Source organism: Lemur catta, chromosome 3, assembly GCF_020740605.2.
Source record: "Lemur catta isolate mLemCat1 chromosome 3, mLemCat1.pri, whole genome shotgun sequence".
NCBI lineage: Eukaryota > Metazoa > Chordata > Mammalia > Primates > Lemuridae > Lemur > Lemur catta.
The window spans coordinates 90,358,938-90,378,343 of NC_059130.1; the positions used below are offsets into that span (position 1 = coordinate 90,358,938).

General features: G+C 45.2%; 2 protein-coding genes across 6 annotated transcripts in view; both read left to right on the top strand.

The window, feature by feature from the left end:
• The window catches only part of AGBL4 (AGBL carboxypeptidase 4), a 1,191,358-nt gene that overhangs the window by 950,626 nt on the left and 221,326 nt on the right, over positions 1-19,406 (top strand). The window lies entirely within an intron of this gene.
• Positions 90-19,406, top strand: part of BEND5 (BEN domain containing 5) — a 47,960-nt gene continuing 28,643 nt past the window's right edge. The window contains exons 1-4 of one of the 5 annotated variants that reach the window (XM_045548075.1): positions 1,157-1,288; positions 2,256-2,346; positions 15,761-15,894; positions 17,936-18,320. In XM_045548075.1, coding sequence (XP_045404031.1) covers positions 15,790-15,894; positions 17,936-18,320 — 490 coding nt within the window. In that variant the 5' untranslated portion in view covers positions 1,157-1,288; positions 2,256-2,346; positions 15,761-15,789. Of the gene's footprint in view, positions 682-1,156; positions 2,347-15,760; positions 15,895-17,853; positions 18,321-19,406 lie in introns of those variants that run through there. The other 4 variants (XM_045548073.1, XM_045548074.1, XM_045548076.1 and 1 more) reach the window with 4 other exon arrangements.

A 19,406-nucleotide genomic window follows, 5' to 3' on the forward strand; every position in this document is an offset into this window, starting at 1 on the left:
CAGTTTTGTTGCAATGCAATTTGTTTAGCAGCGTGATTGTCGAAGCAAACCAATCCCGCCCGCAGGATCCAGACTTTTAGTACCTGCATTTGTTCTGCAATGCTATTGTTATTATTATTGCAATTGAATCTCTCAGCTCTTTCTCCTTCCAACTCGAATCGCGCTCCGGCTGTGATTGCTCGGGTCTGACTTTGCGAGTGGCGGTGCGCTTCCAAACCCCCCTCATCCACCCCTCGTCCCCCTTTCCCCCTCCCTCCCTATTCCGCGCCCAGGCGAGAGCAGCCGATTGGCAGAGCGGTGCTTGCGGGAACAATAACAGTGGGGGGAGCCAGGGTCCCGGGGAGCCGCCCCCGCCCCCTGCGCCGCCGCTCCGCTCGCGCCCCCCGCCGGCTCCCCACCTCCGCGCCGCCCCGCGAGCCGACCGGCCCGACCGGGGCCCGCCCCCGGCGCCCACCATGTACGCCTTTGTGCGGTTCCTGGAGGACAACGTCTGCTACGCGCTGCCGGTGTCGTGCGTGCGCGACTTCAGCCCCCGCTCTCGGCTGGATTTTGACAACCAGAAGGTGTACGCCGTGTACCGGGGCCCGGAGGAGCTGGGCGCCGGGCCGGAGAGCCCCCCGCGCGCCCCTCGCGACTGGGGCGCGCTGTTGCTCCACAAGGCCCAGATCCTGGCGCTGGCAGGTGAGCGAGCGGGCGGGGAGGGACGGTGGGACCGGGGCGGCGGGAGCCGGGGGCCGGGGCGGAGGGGGCCGGCGGGTAGCGGGAAGCCACTGCTTGCTCCTGCCTCCTCCTCCCGTTCCCTGGGCTTTTCATTTGGGGAAGGGGTGTCTCTAACAGGCCAGACCAGTTAAAAAGACCAGATGGTCTCCTTTGTCTTCCCCGCCTTCCCAACACTCCCGCGCTGTCAGTCTGTCTTCATCTCTTCATCAGTGTCTGTCCTCTTTCTGATTCTTTGTGTTCTCCCTCCAGCTTCACTTTCCCTTTCTCTCCCCGCCTGTTTGTACTGTCATCTCTCTCTCTCTCACCTTATCTCTCTTCCCGTTCCTTCCCTCTCTGCCCCTTTCTGTCTCCTTAAGTTTCTCAAGCTGTCTTCCTTTGAGGCATCGGTATCTCCCTGGAGTGAGAACCAAGGCGGATATTGTCAGATCTTCTAGGCGGGAGTCCCTCCTCACAGAGGGAAGCTATGACAGCCTTGTCCCATCTGGGCCATCATTGGACGGCATGAGGCCTTGAACCTCAGTGTACTGGGCACCACTGTCTCCTGCCCCTCCCTGGCCAGGTGGCAGAGGTAAGGAGGTAGAGACCCTAAGGCATCTCTCAGCCTCCACACCCCTTTCTGAATCTCCCAGAAGGCTCCCTGAGTGGGAGCTGGGGCCAAGAATGGGTTTCTAGGTCAGGATAGGATGGGACCTCCCATCTCTTTTCTCCACTTGACAGTTGAGGTTAGTGAGGTTCTTCCGTTGGTGATAGGACAAGAAACCAGCCTTTCATCCTCCTGTACTTCAGTTCTTTCTTCCATGCTGAAGCACCTTTTCCTTTGTAAAGAGAAGACAGCTCTCTTTCCCTGCTAGTTCCAGGAGACTTGGGTTCAGACATGCAGGGAAGAGGAAAGTATCACTTCTGTTTGGGGGAGCAGCCTTTTATCTGCTGCTGGTAAGGAAAATGTGCCTTAGAGTGGGCAGAAGTCACCCTGCCCTCCACCTGGAAGAGAACACCAAGGGTTAGGAACTGAATGAAGACACTGTTAGTATTTTGTAGTTTGGGGACCTTTCCTATTTTTTTCAAGTTCTTTTACTTCCTCACATTGAGCCTAAAAGATGAACCGAGCATTCTTTCAACCCACAGAGACTTGCCCAGCATCCTACGGCAAGTTAGCAGTAGATTAGAGCTCAGCCTCATGACTCTGGTTCCTTTCAGCCACCTCATGTTGCCTCTGGAAAGTAGGTTTGCAGGAGCTGGGAGTGGAGAAACTGGAAACTGACCAGCAGCACTGGGGCCCTTTTTGAGGGCTGTATCTTTACCACCTCCCTGGTAAGCCCGGGGCACAGGGGTGTAGGCCCACCCACCACCAGACACCTGGGGCCAGAAAAAGTGAGTGAGGGGAAGTAAGTTTTAGAAAAGGGAACCCTTTGTAGCTGATTAGGTTTTATTTTGTTTGTTTGCTTTTAATTACCTGGGGGAAGGGATTAGGAATTTATTCCCCAAGAGGATAGGATATTTTGACTAGGTTGTAACCTTAGCTTCCCTTTTGCTAGAAGAAAGCAAGCTTCCTGATGATGTCTCATACTCCTAGATCTGGAAGGATCCTAAGATAGTGGAGGAGATGTACATCCGAGAGAGTCAGTGGTATGTATCTTAGTGTGTAATGTGTTTTCCTCGCTTAGAGATTGTTCATTCATACATTCATCCATTCAGCAAACAAACACCCTGAGCTTGACTCTTCAGGCACTGCAGAGAGGCCACTTAGGCTTATGGCAGCTCCCACCAACTCTGATTTTAAAATCTACACAAGTTGCCATATGTAAGACATATGTAGCTATTGGTCTGAGAACCGTGAATTTTGAACCTGTACAGTATTCCATCCTCTAAGTTAGAATGTTGATAAATCTCTGGGGTTATTAAAAAAGTAAATAATAAATTAAAAACCTAGGCAACATCTGGAAATTGGCAGAGTCATTTCAGAGAAGTGTCAGTTTGAATGAGTTGAAAAGCACTTCCCTTCACCTCTCGTCAATTTTTTTCTTGGGAGGAAAAAGGAAAAGAAGGACAACAACTTGAGGTTGGCAAGGCTACATTTTTAATTTCAATTATCTGGTTAATTTTTAAATTGGAGTAGCTGCCCTGGCTGCAGACCTGATTGGAAGGGCCAGGGTGAGTTTGGGAGTTCATTTATCCTGGAAGAACTCTCCTGTGTCTGGAAACCCCATCTTGACTTCAACTTGGTGTCTCTGAGAATTGCTTAGAGTGACTTTGTCTTAAAGAATTCATCTGGCATCTCCTGTATGTAAATACCACTATGTTGTGGCACCAAGTGTGAAGTGATGACCCCTCAAGAGGGGGACAGAGGTGGCTTTATGTTTGTGGATTAGCCATTAGTTGATTAATCCCTCTCTGGCACCAATAGCATTTCAGGGGTAGTTTCAGCACCACTTCATGGCATTCGGTGAGAAATGTGTTTCTTTACTGAGTATTTGCCCAGGCCAACCCAGAGCTGTTTTGAAGTGTACCTGTTCTCATATCCAGGAAATGTCAAAGCCAACTGCTGTGGGACTTTCCATTTTACTGCCCATGGTGGCTTACACCATGGTTTCAGTATGTCAGGCCCTAGCACCTAGTCCCCTTCTTACCAAATTACAATTCCAGCTCACGGAAGAACAAAACCCCACGTTTACTGGCAGTCTTGCTACGTGCCTGAACATTATTAGTGCTCTCAGTGACCCTTTGCTAAATATTGCTGTGGTTAGTATTTCCATTTTATAGATGAGGACACTGAGGCTCAGAGACTTGCCTGCAGCTACACAGCTAATAAATGGCAAAGCCAGAATTGGAGCACAGGTCTTCAGTGCCAGGACCCCCCTTGGCAGTCTCCTTTGTAAAGTAGCTGGTGTTCCCATCAGCCACACAGCGTGGCTTGGAAGGAGTGAAAGGAAATGGAAAAACTGTCCATGAAGCTTATAGCTCAAGGAAAGTTTTCAAGACAGAGGACAATTTTAGTTTCTGAGTTTTTAAGCCCATTGTGCTCTTCCTCTTCCTTCATTACCAGGCTCCCTCCTGCAGAGCACACACACCTGTCCCCCTCCCTGCCCAGCCCTTCAGTTGTCCTTTTCTTGAGGAAATCTTCCCAAAGGAGCTCCTGTCTCTCATGGGGGGTCCACATAACTCAAGGCTTGATTCAACTTTGGACTGTGGTCGCTCCCTACTCTCATTTATTGGCCAAGCAGGTTGTGAAAGTGAGAACTACTCATTTGGAGAGCTCATCATTATCTAACTGCAATCCAGCCTGCTACTGGGGCTCCTGTATTGAATTTTGTGTTCTTTAGGGGGCCCAAACTGGTTTCTCTAGGCTCAGAGTCCTAAAATTCTAAGTTGCTCTTTCCAGGCACCTGTGCTCCATTGCTGCTGTTTGGGTTTGATAAATTCCTGTGTTGTCAGGTGTCTCCTTCCTGCTTCTTTATGCCAGGCCCAGTGCTGTAATAAGCAAAGACACCAGTGCACGAACACATGTCAGGTACTGTGACTGAAATGACAGCATGACCCAGGGGAGGCAGGGCCCAACTTTTCTGGCCCTGCTATGTAGGGTTTCTGTGGGAGGCAGAGTGGTGAAGAAGAAATGGGTACCATCCTCAGGGAGTGTGGAATTTGGGGGCCTCAATGTAAGAGCTAAATAGAGGAAGAAGCCAGGCGCTGGGGGAGCACAGAGAAGGGACCAATTCTAGGAGGGCTTTGAAGTTTATCTTTTTAAGTTTTTCGTTTCCAGCTCTACTACCGCTGCCTGCATTCAGGCCTGCATCAGCTCTTACTCATCTAAAGCAGTGCAGCAGCCTTCTAATTGACCACCCTGTCTCTGATGTATTTTCCAAATTGCTTGCAGAATAATCTCCTAAAACACAATCTTAGTCAACCGACTGCTTTCCTTAGAACCCTCTGTGACTCCCCATGGCCTACTGAACAAACCTTCAGTGTCTTCGCCTGGCATTCATAGCCCTCCTCAGATTGGCCCCTGCCCGGCCCCACCTTACTTCTCCAGCCTCATAGCCTCTTCCCCCTTCCCTGAGACCTGGGGGGTTTCTTGCTATTCTGTGAACACACCCTCTTGCACTCCTTTGAGTTAGCCAGGGTGGATTAATCCTTGTCTGACGCGGGGCCTCTGCCCACAAGAAGCTCACCTTCTGGTGGGGAAGGCAGACATATGCCTGATGTTTGCAGTCTAGCCCATTGAGGGCTGTGATGCAGGAGTGGACAAAGTACTTTGGGAGCACCCTGCCTCAGGGGCATTCCCTATTCCTCCCTACGTCCCCAGGTGAGACTCTCTCCTGCCTCAGAACTCTCTTTTTACTTTGCTTGTTCCTTGCTTATGGGTTTTAGCGTTTTATGTCTCGTTTTGGTTAGTGGTGAATGGGCCTCTCTTCCTGCCAGATAGCGAACTCCTCCGCGACAGGGGCCTGCCTTCCTTGTCTCTGTATCCACGGTGCCCAGCGCATGGTTCACACTGGCCAGCCCATGTTGAAGTCAGGAACTTTAGGAAGACAGGTACATTTTGTATGCTTGGGGAGACAGGTGGGATAGGAACATCTATAGCAACAACTTGTTTTTCAAAACAGAAACCTACAGTGGGATTTTAAGGTTTCATTCAGTTTTGTTCATTTGGAAAAAGTCAACATTCTTTATCACTTCCTTGACTAGAAGAAACCCCACAGTTGGGGAAATAGCTTCCAAAGCCACGTTCTTCTTGCTTTGGTAATTTTAGCTCATTCAGGGCTCAGGTCCCAGCTTGGCATTGTCAGTCCAAATAGATCACTTGCTCCAGAAATGCTTTGGAACTTCTACAAAGTTAGCAGTGAAGCAGGGGACTAGTCAATTTCATATGCAAAGATTGTTACATGTCATCAGTGGGAAACTGCCAACAAAAGGATTTTTTTCTTTTTAAAGTGAGTGAAAACTTTTAATTTAGGTTTTGACATGTTTTGCTGATATACATTGGAGCAAAGATTGGAACTTGCCTGCTATCGTCTGTTGCAGATTCTACTGGAATGTTAACCATTGAAGGTTCAGTCTGATGTGACTTCTCAGTATTCAAGAATCACATATTTGTTACAACTAAATAGTATGTGCTACAGAGTGCTTCAGAGTTCTGGTTCACAAGCTGAAAGAAAACATTGTCCCAGGCAAGTTGCTTTTTTGTGTGGCGTTTGGTTACTGAAGAGCACACTAGTTTTTATTTTTAAAAACACACCAGAAAAGTGAAATTTAAATTGAGGTCTTTGACTCCAAGACCAACTCTCTTTTTAGTGTGCCTACTACCTGCTTTGTCTGATAAGCTCCTTAGAGACAGAAGATATGTGTACTCTTCTTACCAGAAAAACACACATAACCCGAAGAGGTTTTCTTTAGTTGATTTAAGCTCTGCAAGTATTGAATTATACTAGGTGGTCAGCCTTATGCTAGAGGGAAATGTAGGAGGAGGAATAGGTATCATTTTTGCCTACCAAATATTTATTATCTAACAGGTTCTGGGTTCAGTGCACATACTCTACATCCTTGTGAGATGAAGCTTTTTATTTTACCCAGGAGAAGAGAGCTATTTAAGCAATTATTTAATGAGTGCTGTAGGCTCCAGGCAGTGGGCTAAGTCTTCCTACATAGACTAGGCTTGTGGAGAAGTGTGAGTCCAAAATTCTGAGACCTAAACTAAGGCTGTGATGTCATGATGGATCTGAGATATGTGAATTAAGGAAGGAGAATCCATGGGACTTGGTAACTGACTGATTGCCTCCCTCTCTTGAGGAGGACACTAGAAGAGTGGCTGGTTGGAAGAGGAGATGATGGGTTTGGTTTAAGACCTGTTGAATCTTAGGGGCCCATGGAACCTCTGGGTGGATATGTCAGGAGAGCAAGTGGGCTCCACATGGTCTGAGGTTCAGAAGAGCACTCCAGGATGAAGATCCCAATTTGGAAGTCATGAGCCATGGGACAGTTGATGCCACAGTGGGGAAGGATGCAGAGTGAAAGAAGCATGCAAGTCAGAACTCGTCAGAACATCAGCTTCTAAGGGCACAGTTGAATGAGAAGAACCCAAAAATGGTGATTGAGAAGGAGCAGCCAGAGATGGACCAAGACTCAAGGGATAACCAAGAGAGATGGGTGTCCTGGAAACCAAATGAGGAGGGAGGTCTTTGGATCCCAGATCTAGGCTTATTTTTGTTTCTTTTAACTACACAGCAACTACCTTTTCCTCTGTGCTCACTGGTATGACATAGGATAGGACAGCTAAATAGATAAGCAGGAAAAAATATTTGCATGGGATGATATTTTGGTAATTTTCATTTTCTGAGTTTTTCACCCTGGAGCAAAGATCAGACTTGTTTGGGGGGATCCCGAAAGCAGAGTTAGGACCAGAAAGTGGAATTCATGGAGACTGGTGAGAGGAATGTAATAATAGCAAGGAGAACAGACAAATTATGGAAGGGGGTTCCCGTATGGTGCTGAGCTAGCTCCCCGTCACCAGAGGTGGAGAGCAGGTCAGGGATATTTTAGAATGGAATCTTGCACTACAGAAGCGTTTGGTTAGATGACTTCTGGGTCACTTTCTTAAGCACTGAGGAGGAAATGTTGGAGAGCTGAAAGAGGATGAGCTTTGAAGTCAGATAGTCTACAACCGAATTGTGACTCTGCTACTTGGAAGCTATGTGACCCTGGGGGGATTACTTTACTTCTCTAAATTCCAGGTGCTCGACTGTAACGTAGACATAGTAATCACCCACTTGTCCATTGTGTTATTTAGCAAGGTAATATGGAAAAGTGTCTGGCATATAGTAGGTTCTCATTAAATGTAGACAGCTGTTAGGGACTGTAGTGGGCTAACAGTCAGTGAGAGAAGAACAGCTTGCTTAGTTGTGGGTACTGCCCTTCAAGGAAAGGAGTAATTTAGAGGAACAAACACACGTAAGGAGCATACAAGTCTAAATTTTAACTGTGTGTTTTAACTCTTCCTGGGGCTTGACCTAAGCATGAAAGGCTTACCATTTTCCCCCATGTTTTGCCCCTCTGTGACCCTATGCGGGGGTCATTTATCACTATGGCAGTCCTGGTGAAGCATGTGAAGGCAGCTGGGCAAATGATCCAACAGAATGAGGTTCCTAGTCTTGTCTGTGCCCTAGCCCTGTGCCAGGGCCAGTGTGGTGGTGGGAGTGAGAGCAAGGACACCTATTGAAACCTGGCCAGCAATTCCCTCTCTCCCGTGTTGCATGTCCTCGGTAGGGTATTTCTTCAGACGTGCCAGCTGGAGGAATCTTACAGCTCATCTACTCTTACTCTGGACTGCACAGATAAGAAAGATACCTAGGAGTCCCTGTGGCTGGCAAGCAGTCACACTGCCAGAAGAACCTGTTGAGGTTTTCTAGTCTAGTCCCCGTGTTTTACAGAAAATAAAAGCAAGAAAGAGGACTAGTCACCCAGCAAGTTAGTGAGAGAGCCAGGCCTCAGTCAAGTATCTCCTGATTTCTTTCTGCTACACCACAGCAGGGCACTTTTATTTTTTGTTGTCTTGGCTGGGTATAATCCTTGAAACTTGAGAATTCTGTCTGCCTTGGATTTTGTGCAAACAAACACCATAGGCCAGAAAATGCAATGTGCTTATCTTTTCTGTGGCATATCTGTTTTTAATGCAAGCATAAACTTTACAGGATTTTTGTGTTGGTGAAAAACTTTAAACTTGCATATAGATATTTGTAAGACAAAACTTTGTAAAACATTTTCTGTTTAGCCTTTCAGAATTTCATCCTAGCTAAGAAACCCACACCAAATTAAGCTCTCTGACATTGGATTATTTCAATTATCTAGCCTGATTATATATGAAATGGGAGTCAAGACAGTGTTTCTTCCATTTTAACTATACTATACATTTTTCAGGGGTATCTTCACTTTTGAAGAGAGACTTGCATTGGATTTCCTGTCTACTTCCCTCTTTTTTCAAAAACACCATTTGCTTATTACCATGCTTCCATTTTTTTTTCCTAATAGTAAGTTTTGTGGAATGTTTGTCCCTGTCAGATTAATAACAAATACCAAGTTCTGCTATATTTTTGAAGAGGAGCTGTTATTGTTTTTATAAGAATATAAGACGTTCTTTACAGCTTTGAATAGAGACCCTGTTGGGGGATTATTCAGAGCTTGGTAGCCTTGATACGCTTTGTAGTTTAGGAGTTTGGCATCAAATCATATTTATATAGTGTTTAGTTCAATTTGGGAATTCATCATAGCATTCTCCTAGGGTGTAGACAAGGTCTTGAGAGAAAGGCGGGCACTTTGGAAGTTTTATTGACACAGTCATCATTTTATATGTGCCTTTTATTTTCGTTGAGAAAGTTCCAGCAACCTGGTAATTTTTCTCTTATTCCAATAGGATAATTATGTGATAGGAACAGGGTCTGAATATCAAGAAAACTTGATTTGAAATTCTGGCTCTGCTATTTCTGTCTTAGGAAAGCCACCTCACTTCTTTGAGCCTCAGTTTCTGATTCAATAGAATTATTGTAGAGATTAAATATAGTGATGTTTGTAAAGGATTTGGCACAAGGTCTGGCACGTAGTAGGTGATGATTATTCAGTATTTGTTGAATGGATGAATGCAATTAGCTGACATCATAGTAGCTAGAAAGGAGGAGAAAGATGATGCCCAAATCTCCAGTGGTTTTCCTTGCCCTAGAGACAAAAGAGTCAGAAAGTTAGGACTGGTGATGATTGTCTCTTTGGAGGCTACACATTTATTTATTTATTTTTATTTTTTTTTTTTTTTTGCACTAAAACTGACTATTTGGCTTTAAGCTTGGAGCTATTGCAAAGGCAGACTGACTAGAGGGCTTTCTTCATCCTCCCCAGTCAACTGCTAGTTTCTTCTGTGAATTCCTGGAATTCAAAGCCAGAAGCATATTCCAAAGTCATGTTAAAATGCCACATGAAGTATTTGCTGTCTTAGATGATCCACACCACCATTCACTTTCATTCATATGACCAGTCAAGAGTTATAGCTTCTTGTCACCCTGTGTTCCGTCTCCTCCTCACGCCTCATCCATCTTGCTTGCCACTGCCACATTAATCTTTCTAAAGCCTCTCTTTCATCATGTCTCAATCTATGTCAGATACCTCTAGTGGTTCTCTTTGCCATCGAGACAAAAGCCAAATACATGACCCACAAGGGTAGCCTAGCAGCCACTATTTGTTGCACATCTGTGACCAAAAAGGCACTATGCTTGGTGCTGTACATGCACTATCTCTTTGGAAAACACTTTATTATCCCCACTTTACTAATAATGAAACGAGACTCGGGTTAAGTAGCTTACCCAAGCTCCCACAGATAGTATGTAGCAAAGCCAGAATTCCAAATCAAGACCACCTGATTCAAAAGACTGGGCAGTTTTTACTAGATACTGGGCCTCCCTGTCACAGTCATTTCTTCCACTTGTTATGACAACACTGAGTGTTCAGTAATCATCACTGGATGTGAGGCTCTACCTTCAACTCAGGATTAGCGTTTTGAAAGCTTAGAGACCAGAGGTTTGCCCAGTGTGAGCCAGTATCTCTCAGGAAGTCAAACCTTGCATTCTGGTTGGGGTACTTGGCACATGCTGGGTAAGGGCCCAAAACACAAGGACCTCTTAGCATATGCTGAACACAAAACAGGGGCTCAGTAAATGTTCACTGCCTGCAGAAAAGGATAAGCAGAGGCCTCAGCTCCTCCTGAGCCCTCATCAAGGGAGCATGGGCCAAGGCAGACACTGGTAAGCATTAGGATGAAGCAAGGAGGTGGCTAGCTCTCCGGGGAGCCTCAAGATCTGGCTCAGCATTGAGGCAGCCAGGATTCAGGTCAGGAGGCATATGATTCAACTCGCTCCTGTCACTTCAGAGCTTCCTGGATTGCTCAGCCTAACTTTGGAAAGAATTCATTCAAGCCCCAAGGCCTGGCTACAACCTGTTTCTATTTTGTCTGGTGATGGTTATTGCTTTCTCAAGACTTCCTCAGGACAGAATGGTCTGGCAGGAAAGCAAGAGTAAAGTGGTCCTTTGCTTTGAGCTTCAGGCTGGGAATTTGGAAATCCTTATCTGTAGCCATCATTCACTCATTCATTCAGCACTTATTCTGGCTCTTCTATGTTCCAATCATATGTTTAGAGGGGATGAGAGCATGGGCTTAGAAGGCAGACAGGCCTATATCAAATCCTGGCTCTGCACCTTCCCAGCTAGGTGACTTTAGGGAGGGGCTTTTATTTCTTTGAGCCTCATTTATTCTTTTTTGGCAAAAAAAAATGCAGCTGATAATACCTGCTTGGAGGGTTGATGGTGTGAGGTGTAGTAATCCATGTGAAGGTATCTGTTATGTAGTAGGCATTCCTCAAGTGGGAAACTACTTTTTTAGTTGAAGCATATTTCATATAACATAAAATTTACCATTTTAACAATTTTAAAGTGTGTGCAGCTCAGTGTTTCTCAGTGTATTCACAGTGCTTTGCAGCCATCACCACTGTTTAATTCCAGGACATTTTCATCACCCCACAAAGAAATCCCTGTTACCCATTGAGCTTCACTTCCTAGTGCTCTCTTCCCTTTGCTCTTGGCAACCACTAATCTTCTTTCTGTCCCTATGGATTTGCCTATTTTGGACATTTCATATAAATGGAATCATATGTGTCTTCTTTCTTTCACTTAGCATAACTTCAAGATTCATTATGTTGTAACATGAGTCAGTATGTCCTTTCTTTTTCTGACTGAATAATATTTTCTTGTATGTCTATACTACATTTTGTTTATCCATTCATAAGTTGGTGGACATTTGGGTTGTTTCTACCCTTTGGCTGCTATGAATAATACTGCTACTAACATTTGTGTACAGGTCTCTGTGTGGACATGTTTTCATTTCTCTTGAGTATATACTTAGGAGTGGGATTGTTGGGTCATATGGTAATTCTGTGTTTAGCTTTCTGAGGAACTGCCATACTGTTTTTCACAGTAGTGGCCTCATTTTACGTTCCCACCAGGATATGAGGGTTCTAATATCTCTACATCCTTCTTGACACTTCTTATTTTCCTTTTTTTTCTTTAAATGTAGCCATCCTAATGAATGTAAAGTGTTATCTCATTGTAGTTTTGATTTGCATGTCCCTCATCACTGATGATGTTGAGCATCTTTTCATATGCTTATTGGAATAGGCTCTTTTTATTATTCTTTCATTAAACAGTTTTTGTTTGATGATTCCCTATTGTTTGGATAGTTCTATGATATGGAACCTGCCCTGAGGTTACTCATACTCGGTGGGGAAGGTAGACTTCCAAGCAGATAATTGCAACATAGTAAGGTAATAGACTACAAAGAAGGTGTGTACGATGTGTAGTGGGACCTTTGAGGAGGAAAGAGGAGATGGGTGGGTGGAGGCTGAACAGTTTGTCAATCACAGGAGGAAGGAAAGGGGCATTTCAATTTGATGGAAGAGGATGGAGCCTTAGGTATAGCTGGTGGAAGGTGGGGCCTCCTGTCACCAGGTAGAGACTGTCACTCATCCCAAGCAGGCAGCTGGGCAGGTCTCCACCTCAAGAAACAACCCTGCCCCAGGCCCCAAGCCAGCAGACAATTCCTGCTGAGGTTTGTCATCCACTGTGTGTTTGTCTGCATGGCACTCTTTTATTTTCAAGGCACATTTACTGAGCTGATTTGATCCCCATTTCTATAAGCGGAGAAAAAGGACACTCAGATAGCAGCCTGGCTGACTTCTCACACCTGTGAAGTGGCAGAACTGGACTTGGGTTCCAGGTTTTCTGAATCCTAGTTCTTTCCACACCTGCAGGCTCAACCTCAGCTCTTCTCGAGTTGGCATTCAAGGCCATTTATTCTCTATCCCAACTGCCTTTTTTTCCTTGCACAACTCTCCCTCCTGCCTGTAACTGAATCATCTTTTATAACTACTGCAGTCTAAATATTTTCCCAACCTTCCTCTTTTGGCTTCTATTTTCCCCCCTTTGTGTGGTCTAGATTTTTGCCACCCTTAAATGGCTATTCTTTTATAAGTACCAACTGTTGAAATGCCATTCACTCTGCCCAAGTTCCTAACATACAGAATTGATCATCTTCATAGCATTGTGGCAATGTAATTTGAAAGTATTTACTTCAAGTCACAGATGAGGAAATGGGCTTAGAGAAATAAAGTAACATATTCAATATCACCCAGCAAATAAGGAGTCCAGCTCAAATGCCACCTCTTCTCTCAAAGCCTTCCAAGGTTATACTGACCGAAGTGATCTCCCTTGTTCCTGAAATCCTGTGGCAGTTACTTCTCCCTTATTCAAACTGAGCATTTGAGATCTTGGGTTATCTTTTCATGGGTTTTTATCTTGTGTAGCCAACTGGGTATTTATTCATATCTGCAGAGTAAATTCTCAGTAAATGTTAAGCTGAGGAGTAAGAGGAGTAAAAGCTCTGGACCTGGATTGTGTGGTCTAGGTTTTTCTACGTACATGTTCTAACTTCTGTGACCTTGCACAATAGTGAGCTCTCCAGATGGGATCCTGTCTGTCCTGTCCCTCTTTTATTCCTGGCCCTGATTGATACATGGATAGATGCAAAGTCTTCACCATTTAAAACCTCATTTTTCTTATCTGCAATTTGAAAGGGTTGAATGACATGATCTGAGGATCATTTTCCATCCAAATGTTACCTAGTTTTGTGTATCTGAATGATTACTTCTCTCCACACCAACATAATCCTGAGCTACAGAGTTTTAGCTCGGGGAGGCAAAGCATAGCTTGCTGTGTGTAGTTTGGTGGCTGTATCTCAAACCTTTGCCCTTGAACTTGTCAAACTGAAGACTAGCCTAGGTGCTTTGCCCCAACACATTCAGAAGTCCTAATACCACCCTATTGTTCTCTCTCTTTCTTTCTCTCTTCCCCCCCCTTTTTTTTCATGTGTATGTGTGTGCACACGTGTGTGCGCGCGTGCACGCGCGCACACACACACACACACACACACACACACACACACACCCCATTTCAGGATAATTTCATTCGAAGCACTTTATTTAGGTTTTACATTCTAGCAGCTTTGTGGCTTAGAAAGAGTCAATGATTTATAGGAGGGAAGCTGTTGCTATTTTAGAAAAACCAAAGACCTTGCTGTTGTTCGTGCCTAAGCCAGTGGATGTATTTTATAGGCACAACAAGAACAAGAACAGGCTATTCTTGTGAAAATAGAACCCAAGGATTGCTCCTCTGCTCAATGGGAAAGGCCATTTTCATCAGTAGGGGGTTGTTAACAAAAACATCTCTTTTTATGCAGGGCAGTTCCTTTACACTCTATACTCTGCTTAAATCATTTCTTTGTTTTTTTAAATTAAATCTTTATTCACATATGCTTAAGGGAATAAAATGATTCAGAGCATATTGAGAATATTAATTATAATATGTCATTCCTTGAGTGCCCAGTGTGTACCAGGCACTGTTTGGTGAGTGGTGTGTGTCATTGCTATCGTCCCCACAACTCAGCACCTCCTACAACTCCTGCTGTGGAGGAGAGACCGAAGCTCAGAGAGACTCAGGCCTTTGCCCAACTCTCCTCACCCTGTCATAGAAAAGCTGAAGTTCATATTCAGGTCTCTCTGATGCTGGAGTCCTACCTTTGGCCAGCTGGGGCTCCATTCCTGAGACCATAAAGATTTAGCATTAGAGGACATTCTGGAATAGTTACATAGTTATAAGTGGCTTTCTCAGCTTTACTAACAAGTTGTGAGGAGAGAAGCATGGCCTGGAAGAAGCATAAGAGCATGTTTAACACATGCATGTGCACACACACGTGCACACACTCACACTCACACATAAAGGCCCTTGGAGACTAGATTTAACCAGCTACCTGGATACATGCTATATCCAGCATTGGACAACATGCTAGAAAAGGCATTTAGGATGTAGCAGTGGGCACCTTTGAGGAATATAAGAAAATGTAATTTCCACAGTCTCAGGTCAAGCCCAGAGCACAAAGTATTTTATCACAAGGAGCCAGTTCCAGAGCAGGTTCACATTTCTACCTCAGGAGCCCTCCTGTTTGAACTTTGACTTTTGACATCTCCAGCAAGAGACAGATCTGGGAAGTACAGTTTGAAATATGTGCAGAAAAAGAAATTAAAAAAAAAACAAAAAAAAACACCTCTCTTAGATGATCTGGGGTTGAGCTTAAAGAATGAGAAATGAGGAAAAATAATATCCTTTCTTATGTGTATAGCACTTTACAGTTTGTAGTGCACTTCACTGTGTGTTGTGAGCACACATAAGCCCAGGACAAGGTGCTAGAGGTCTGTTTCCCACTCCCTGCCTCTTTCTCAGGCTCACATGGTGGGCCTACCTCTCTGGGTTTGAGTTTCCTCATCTGTAAAATGAGAGAGTTGGACAACTTTCTCTCCGAGGTCCCTCAAACTCTGTCAATTTGTGATTTGATACCAGTAAAAAGGCAATAAACGTTACTTGTTACTCTTCCCATCTCCGCCTTTTTCAGCCTGTTTTGTGTGCCCTTCCAGCTTCGGCCTTACCGCCAAAAGAGCTATTATCCCTTTCATGCCTGAGTTGGCAGAAACTCACCAAGTTCTCCTGGGAAGACACTTGGCTTAGAAAGATCTCAATTGTTGAGGGATTCATTCATGTGCCAGTGAAGTTTAGACCAGATAGCCATTCTGGTCTATTCTATTCCAGTTCCAAGATTCTAGAATTCCATAAAAGGCCTCCCTCTAAGACATACTTAGAGAAACCCCTAAGCAAATTCATTGAATGCTATTTTAATACTTTGTATGGCAGTGCTTCTAGCAAACACCCCTGATCCTAGAGTTTGATCTGCACTGCTCTTACTAGGATCCCTGCATGCAGGAGGAAACAGGCCTTGGGTTTGTTTGCTTTCCTTTTTTAACTGGTCTGGCCTAAATTATTTTCTAGCATTTGAGGTTTGGGGCATTTTGAACTCATAATGACTCATTTTGACTCATAATGAACCTTGTTCTCTTGATATGCATTTTAGAAGACAAATCTGACCTTGAAAACAGTGTGATGCAGAAGAAAATAAAAATCCCCAAACTTTCTCTTAACCACGTAGAAGAAGATGGGGAGGTTAAAGATTATGGGGAAGAAGATTTACAGCTTAGACACATAAAGGTAACAAAATCTTTTCTGGTTTTGGAAGTATGTGGGAGAATTTTCAGATTTCTCATAGCTAAAGAATTTGTCTGGCCTTCTCTCCCCATGTAATTGTCCCCTAGTGTCATAGGCCATGATTTTTTTTGAGGTAGAAGAGGCTGGGGACTAGTGTACATTTGCCTTTCTGGCCAACTTTCCAGGGAGCCCTGAATCATGTTGTGCCACCAAGCCTGGTCCTGCTTGCACAGTCTCTGCAGTGTTATCACTGGGAACCGTGTGTTCTCCCTGGCCCACACATCTGGAGAGGTCACTGCTGAGCTCCAGGAATGTTAAGCAGCTGTTCTCAGGCAGCAGTTTAGAGCCAGTCACCATCAGATGGCCCAAACAGCTAAGGGTGGACTCACTGGGAAGTAAGTGAGATTCACAGAGGGGATTTGTGGACCCTGGGTTGGACGAAAACTTTTGCATAAGATTGCATCCTTTCTGTGTGCCGCGTTTGGTCTCCCCCAGCCTTCACTTTGTAAACCTGCTGAAAATCTTGTTCAGCAAGCTAGCTATTTTTTGTGCAATAGCTATTCCAGAAGAAGGGAGAGGAAAGAGAAGGAAGGATACCTTCTGCATTGACCATGGTCTGATTTTGGACACAAGCTCAAGGACATTCCCAAGGCATAGTTCAAAAGATGAGGTTGAGTTCAGTTCGTGGCATTCATTGCACTCCTGCTGTGAGCCTGGCACTGTGCCGGCCCCTGGGGTCATGGAGATTAGCCAGATAAGGTCCTGCCTCCAGAGGTCTCATAGTATGATAATGCAGCCAGGTGTCTAAGATGACCATTACAATTTTAGCTGATAAATTCATCTACACTAGCAGACTCTTATCCCAGCAGATAAAATGACATAGGATTTTGTCATGTAGCTCAATCTCAGAGTCATGGTTTGATTTTGTTTTCCTTACATCCCCTGAAACTTAGTGAGAGGCATCTGGAATCTTACGCCTCAGTTTTCTGCACCTCCCACAAATGACCCCAGTCAGGAGAGCTCCTAACCCTCCTCCCCTGGGTAAAGAATTCAGCTGGTCCTGTAACTCCAACTGCCCCTCTGTGGAAGCTTTGTGCACTTGGACTGGAATTTCCTCAGACAGCTGAACCCCATGCCCCTGGGTAGTCCCGGATAATTAATTCTCTTCTAAATGAACTTTCCTATCTGTATCCACTGTCTTCTGAGGGAGAGGCTGGCAGATACAGGGGAAACAGCCTTGTGCTGGAAGTTGGGTTACAAATTCTAGTTCTGAGTCTGTCTGTAACTTGCCATGTGTCCCTGAGTATAGTCCTTTCCCTCTCTAGGCCTCAATTTCCTCACCTGTAAAAAGAGGAAGTTAGACTGAAAGTACCTTTCAATGCTAGCAGTCTTTGAACTTTTCAGTTGGGTAAACATTTATCAAGCCCCTACTGAGTACGAGTTCTGAGTAAGCAGTGGAGAAACAGAGAAAATAAGACATGGTCCCTGTCCTAGGTTAGAGTGGATGAGAGTCTCTAACATCCTTCTGAACTAAAGCATTCTTGACAAAAAGAATTACATGATGGAATGCCTTTTTTGTTGTTATTTGTTGTTGTTGAAGAGATTTGAGTGTGATTCCCCTTGGGTGGCTTGGCCTGGCCTGATTTCTCCCTGATTCTCCAAACATATATATTGAACACCCCCATGTGTAAGTCACCGCCTAGGCATTGTGGGTGGGGTAGGGGTGGAGAGTTGGGAAGGGTGGTCATGGCATATGCATCTAAGAGGCAAAGTGGTGGAACAGAAAAAGCGCTGGCCTGGGAAACCAGGATCCTGGTTCTGTCACCAACTGATTGTATGACTTTGGGCAAACCCAGCTCCCACTCTAGGCCTCTGTTTCCCCATTTGTAAAATGAAGGACTTTGACTAAGTGTTTGCACAGGTTTCTCCAAGCACTGATGTTCTGTGGTTCTGTGATTTTAGGATTGTCTGGGGAAATATTGAGCCGCAGTCCAAGAAAGTCCCAGCTGCCCTTGCCTGAACTGATTCTCGTTGTCCTACACAGAGACCTGAGGGGCGGAAGCCGAGTGAAGTGGCGCACAAGAGCATCGAGGCAGTGGTGGCCCGGCTAGAGAAGCAGAACGGCCTGAGCCTGGGCCACAGCACGTGTCCAGAAGAGGTCTTTGTGGAGGCCTCGCCGGGCACAGAGGACATGGACAGTCTGGAAGATGCTGTCGTGCCCCGGGCTCTGTATGAGGAGCTGCTGCGTAACTACCAGCAGCAGCAGGAAGAGATGCGCCACCTCCAGCAGGAGCTGGAGCGGACTCGGAGGCAGCTGGTACAGCAGGCCAAGAAGCTCAAGGAGTACGGGGCACTTGTGTCTGAAATGAAGGAGCTCCGCGACCTGAACCGGAGGCTCCAGGATGTGTTGCTCCTGCGGCTTGGCAGCGGTGAGTGCCCCGGCAGGCCACCTCCCACTCCACCTGGGTGGAACATGCCGTGCAGCTCCTCTGCCAGGAGGGAAGGCAGGAGAGGCAGGCCAAGTACCCCTGAGGCCAGGAAGGACAGACACTTGGCTCAGCAGTTACTCCAAGGAGAGTCACCCCCTTTCACATTGAATCCGAGAGGAGCTTATGTGTGCAGCAGCCTGAGCTATGGGAACAGTAGGGAGCATGGCTCAGAGAACAAGAGCTGACAAAATATTTGTCACTGCTCATTTATATATTCATTCAGCAAAAGCAGTACCAGGGATTGTAGGGAACCTTTCCAAGGAGGTTTCAGAATAGTAAAGAGACCTAGACGTGATCCTAAAAACATTACTTCAAGTCAGAAAGTGATAAATGCTACAGGGGGGTGCTGATAAAATGATACGAGAGTTCAGAGAATGGAAAGGTTATTTGTAACCGAGGGTGTGGGGAGACTTTTGGAAGGAGGTTGGCCTTGAATTGGGCCTTGGTGGGTGTTCAGTGTTTCAAGGTGCAAGAGGAGGCCAAGGGTGACACTCCTGACTGTGGGAAAACACTTGGAGCATACTAAGAAGGAATACTGCAAATGTGTTTTGAGGACAGATGGTGGAAGGCCTTGAAAACTGCACCAGCCTGGGGTATCTGGACTTGTTTGGTAGGAATGGGAAGCATTAGAAAGCTCTTGAGCAGGGAGGCACATGACCTTAGGAAGATGAGTATGAAGATGTATAAAACTCGTTTGGTTTGCTCATACAAGAACTTGATAGGCTCTTATATTAACTAACCGGGTTTTCTCATCTAAAGTCGTTTAGAAGCAGGAATTGGGGAAAATTTAAAGGGCAGCAGCTTTGGCAGCAGGAAGAAATGACTGCTTACCAGAGAAGAGGAGACAGAGGAACTCTTTCAGAACATAAGAATCCAGAATTATAAGACAGAGGGCAATCAATATTGAGGAAATCATTATAAGTTCATAGTCTCCATAACCCCTAAGGACAATAATTAATAACCCTTAGGCAGTGTGTTTTGCTTGAAAAAAGGAGTAATCTAGTCTAGAAACACAGGTTCAGTCCC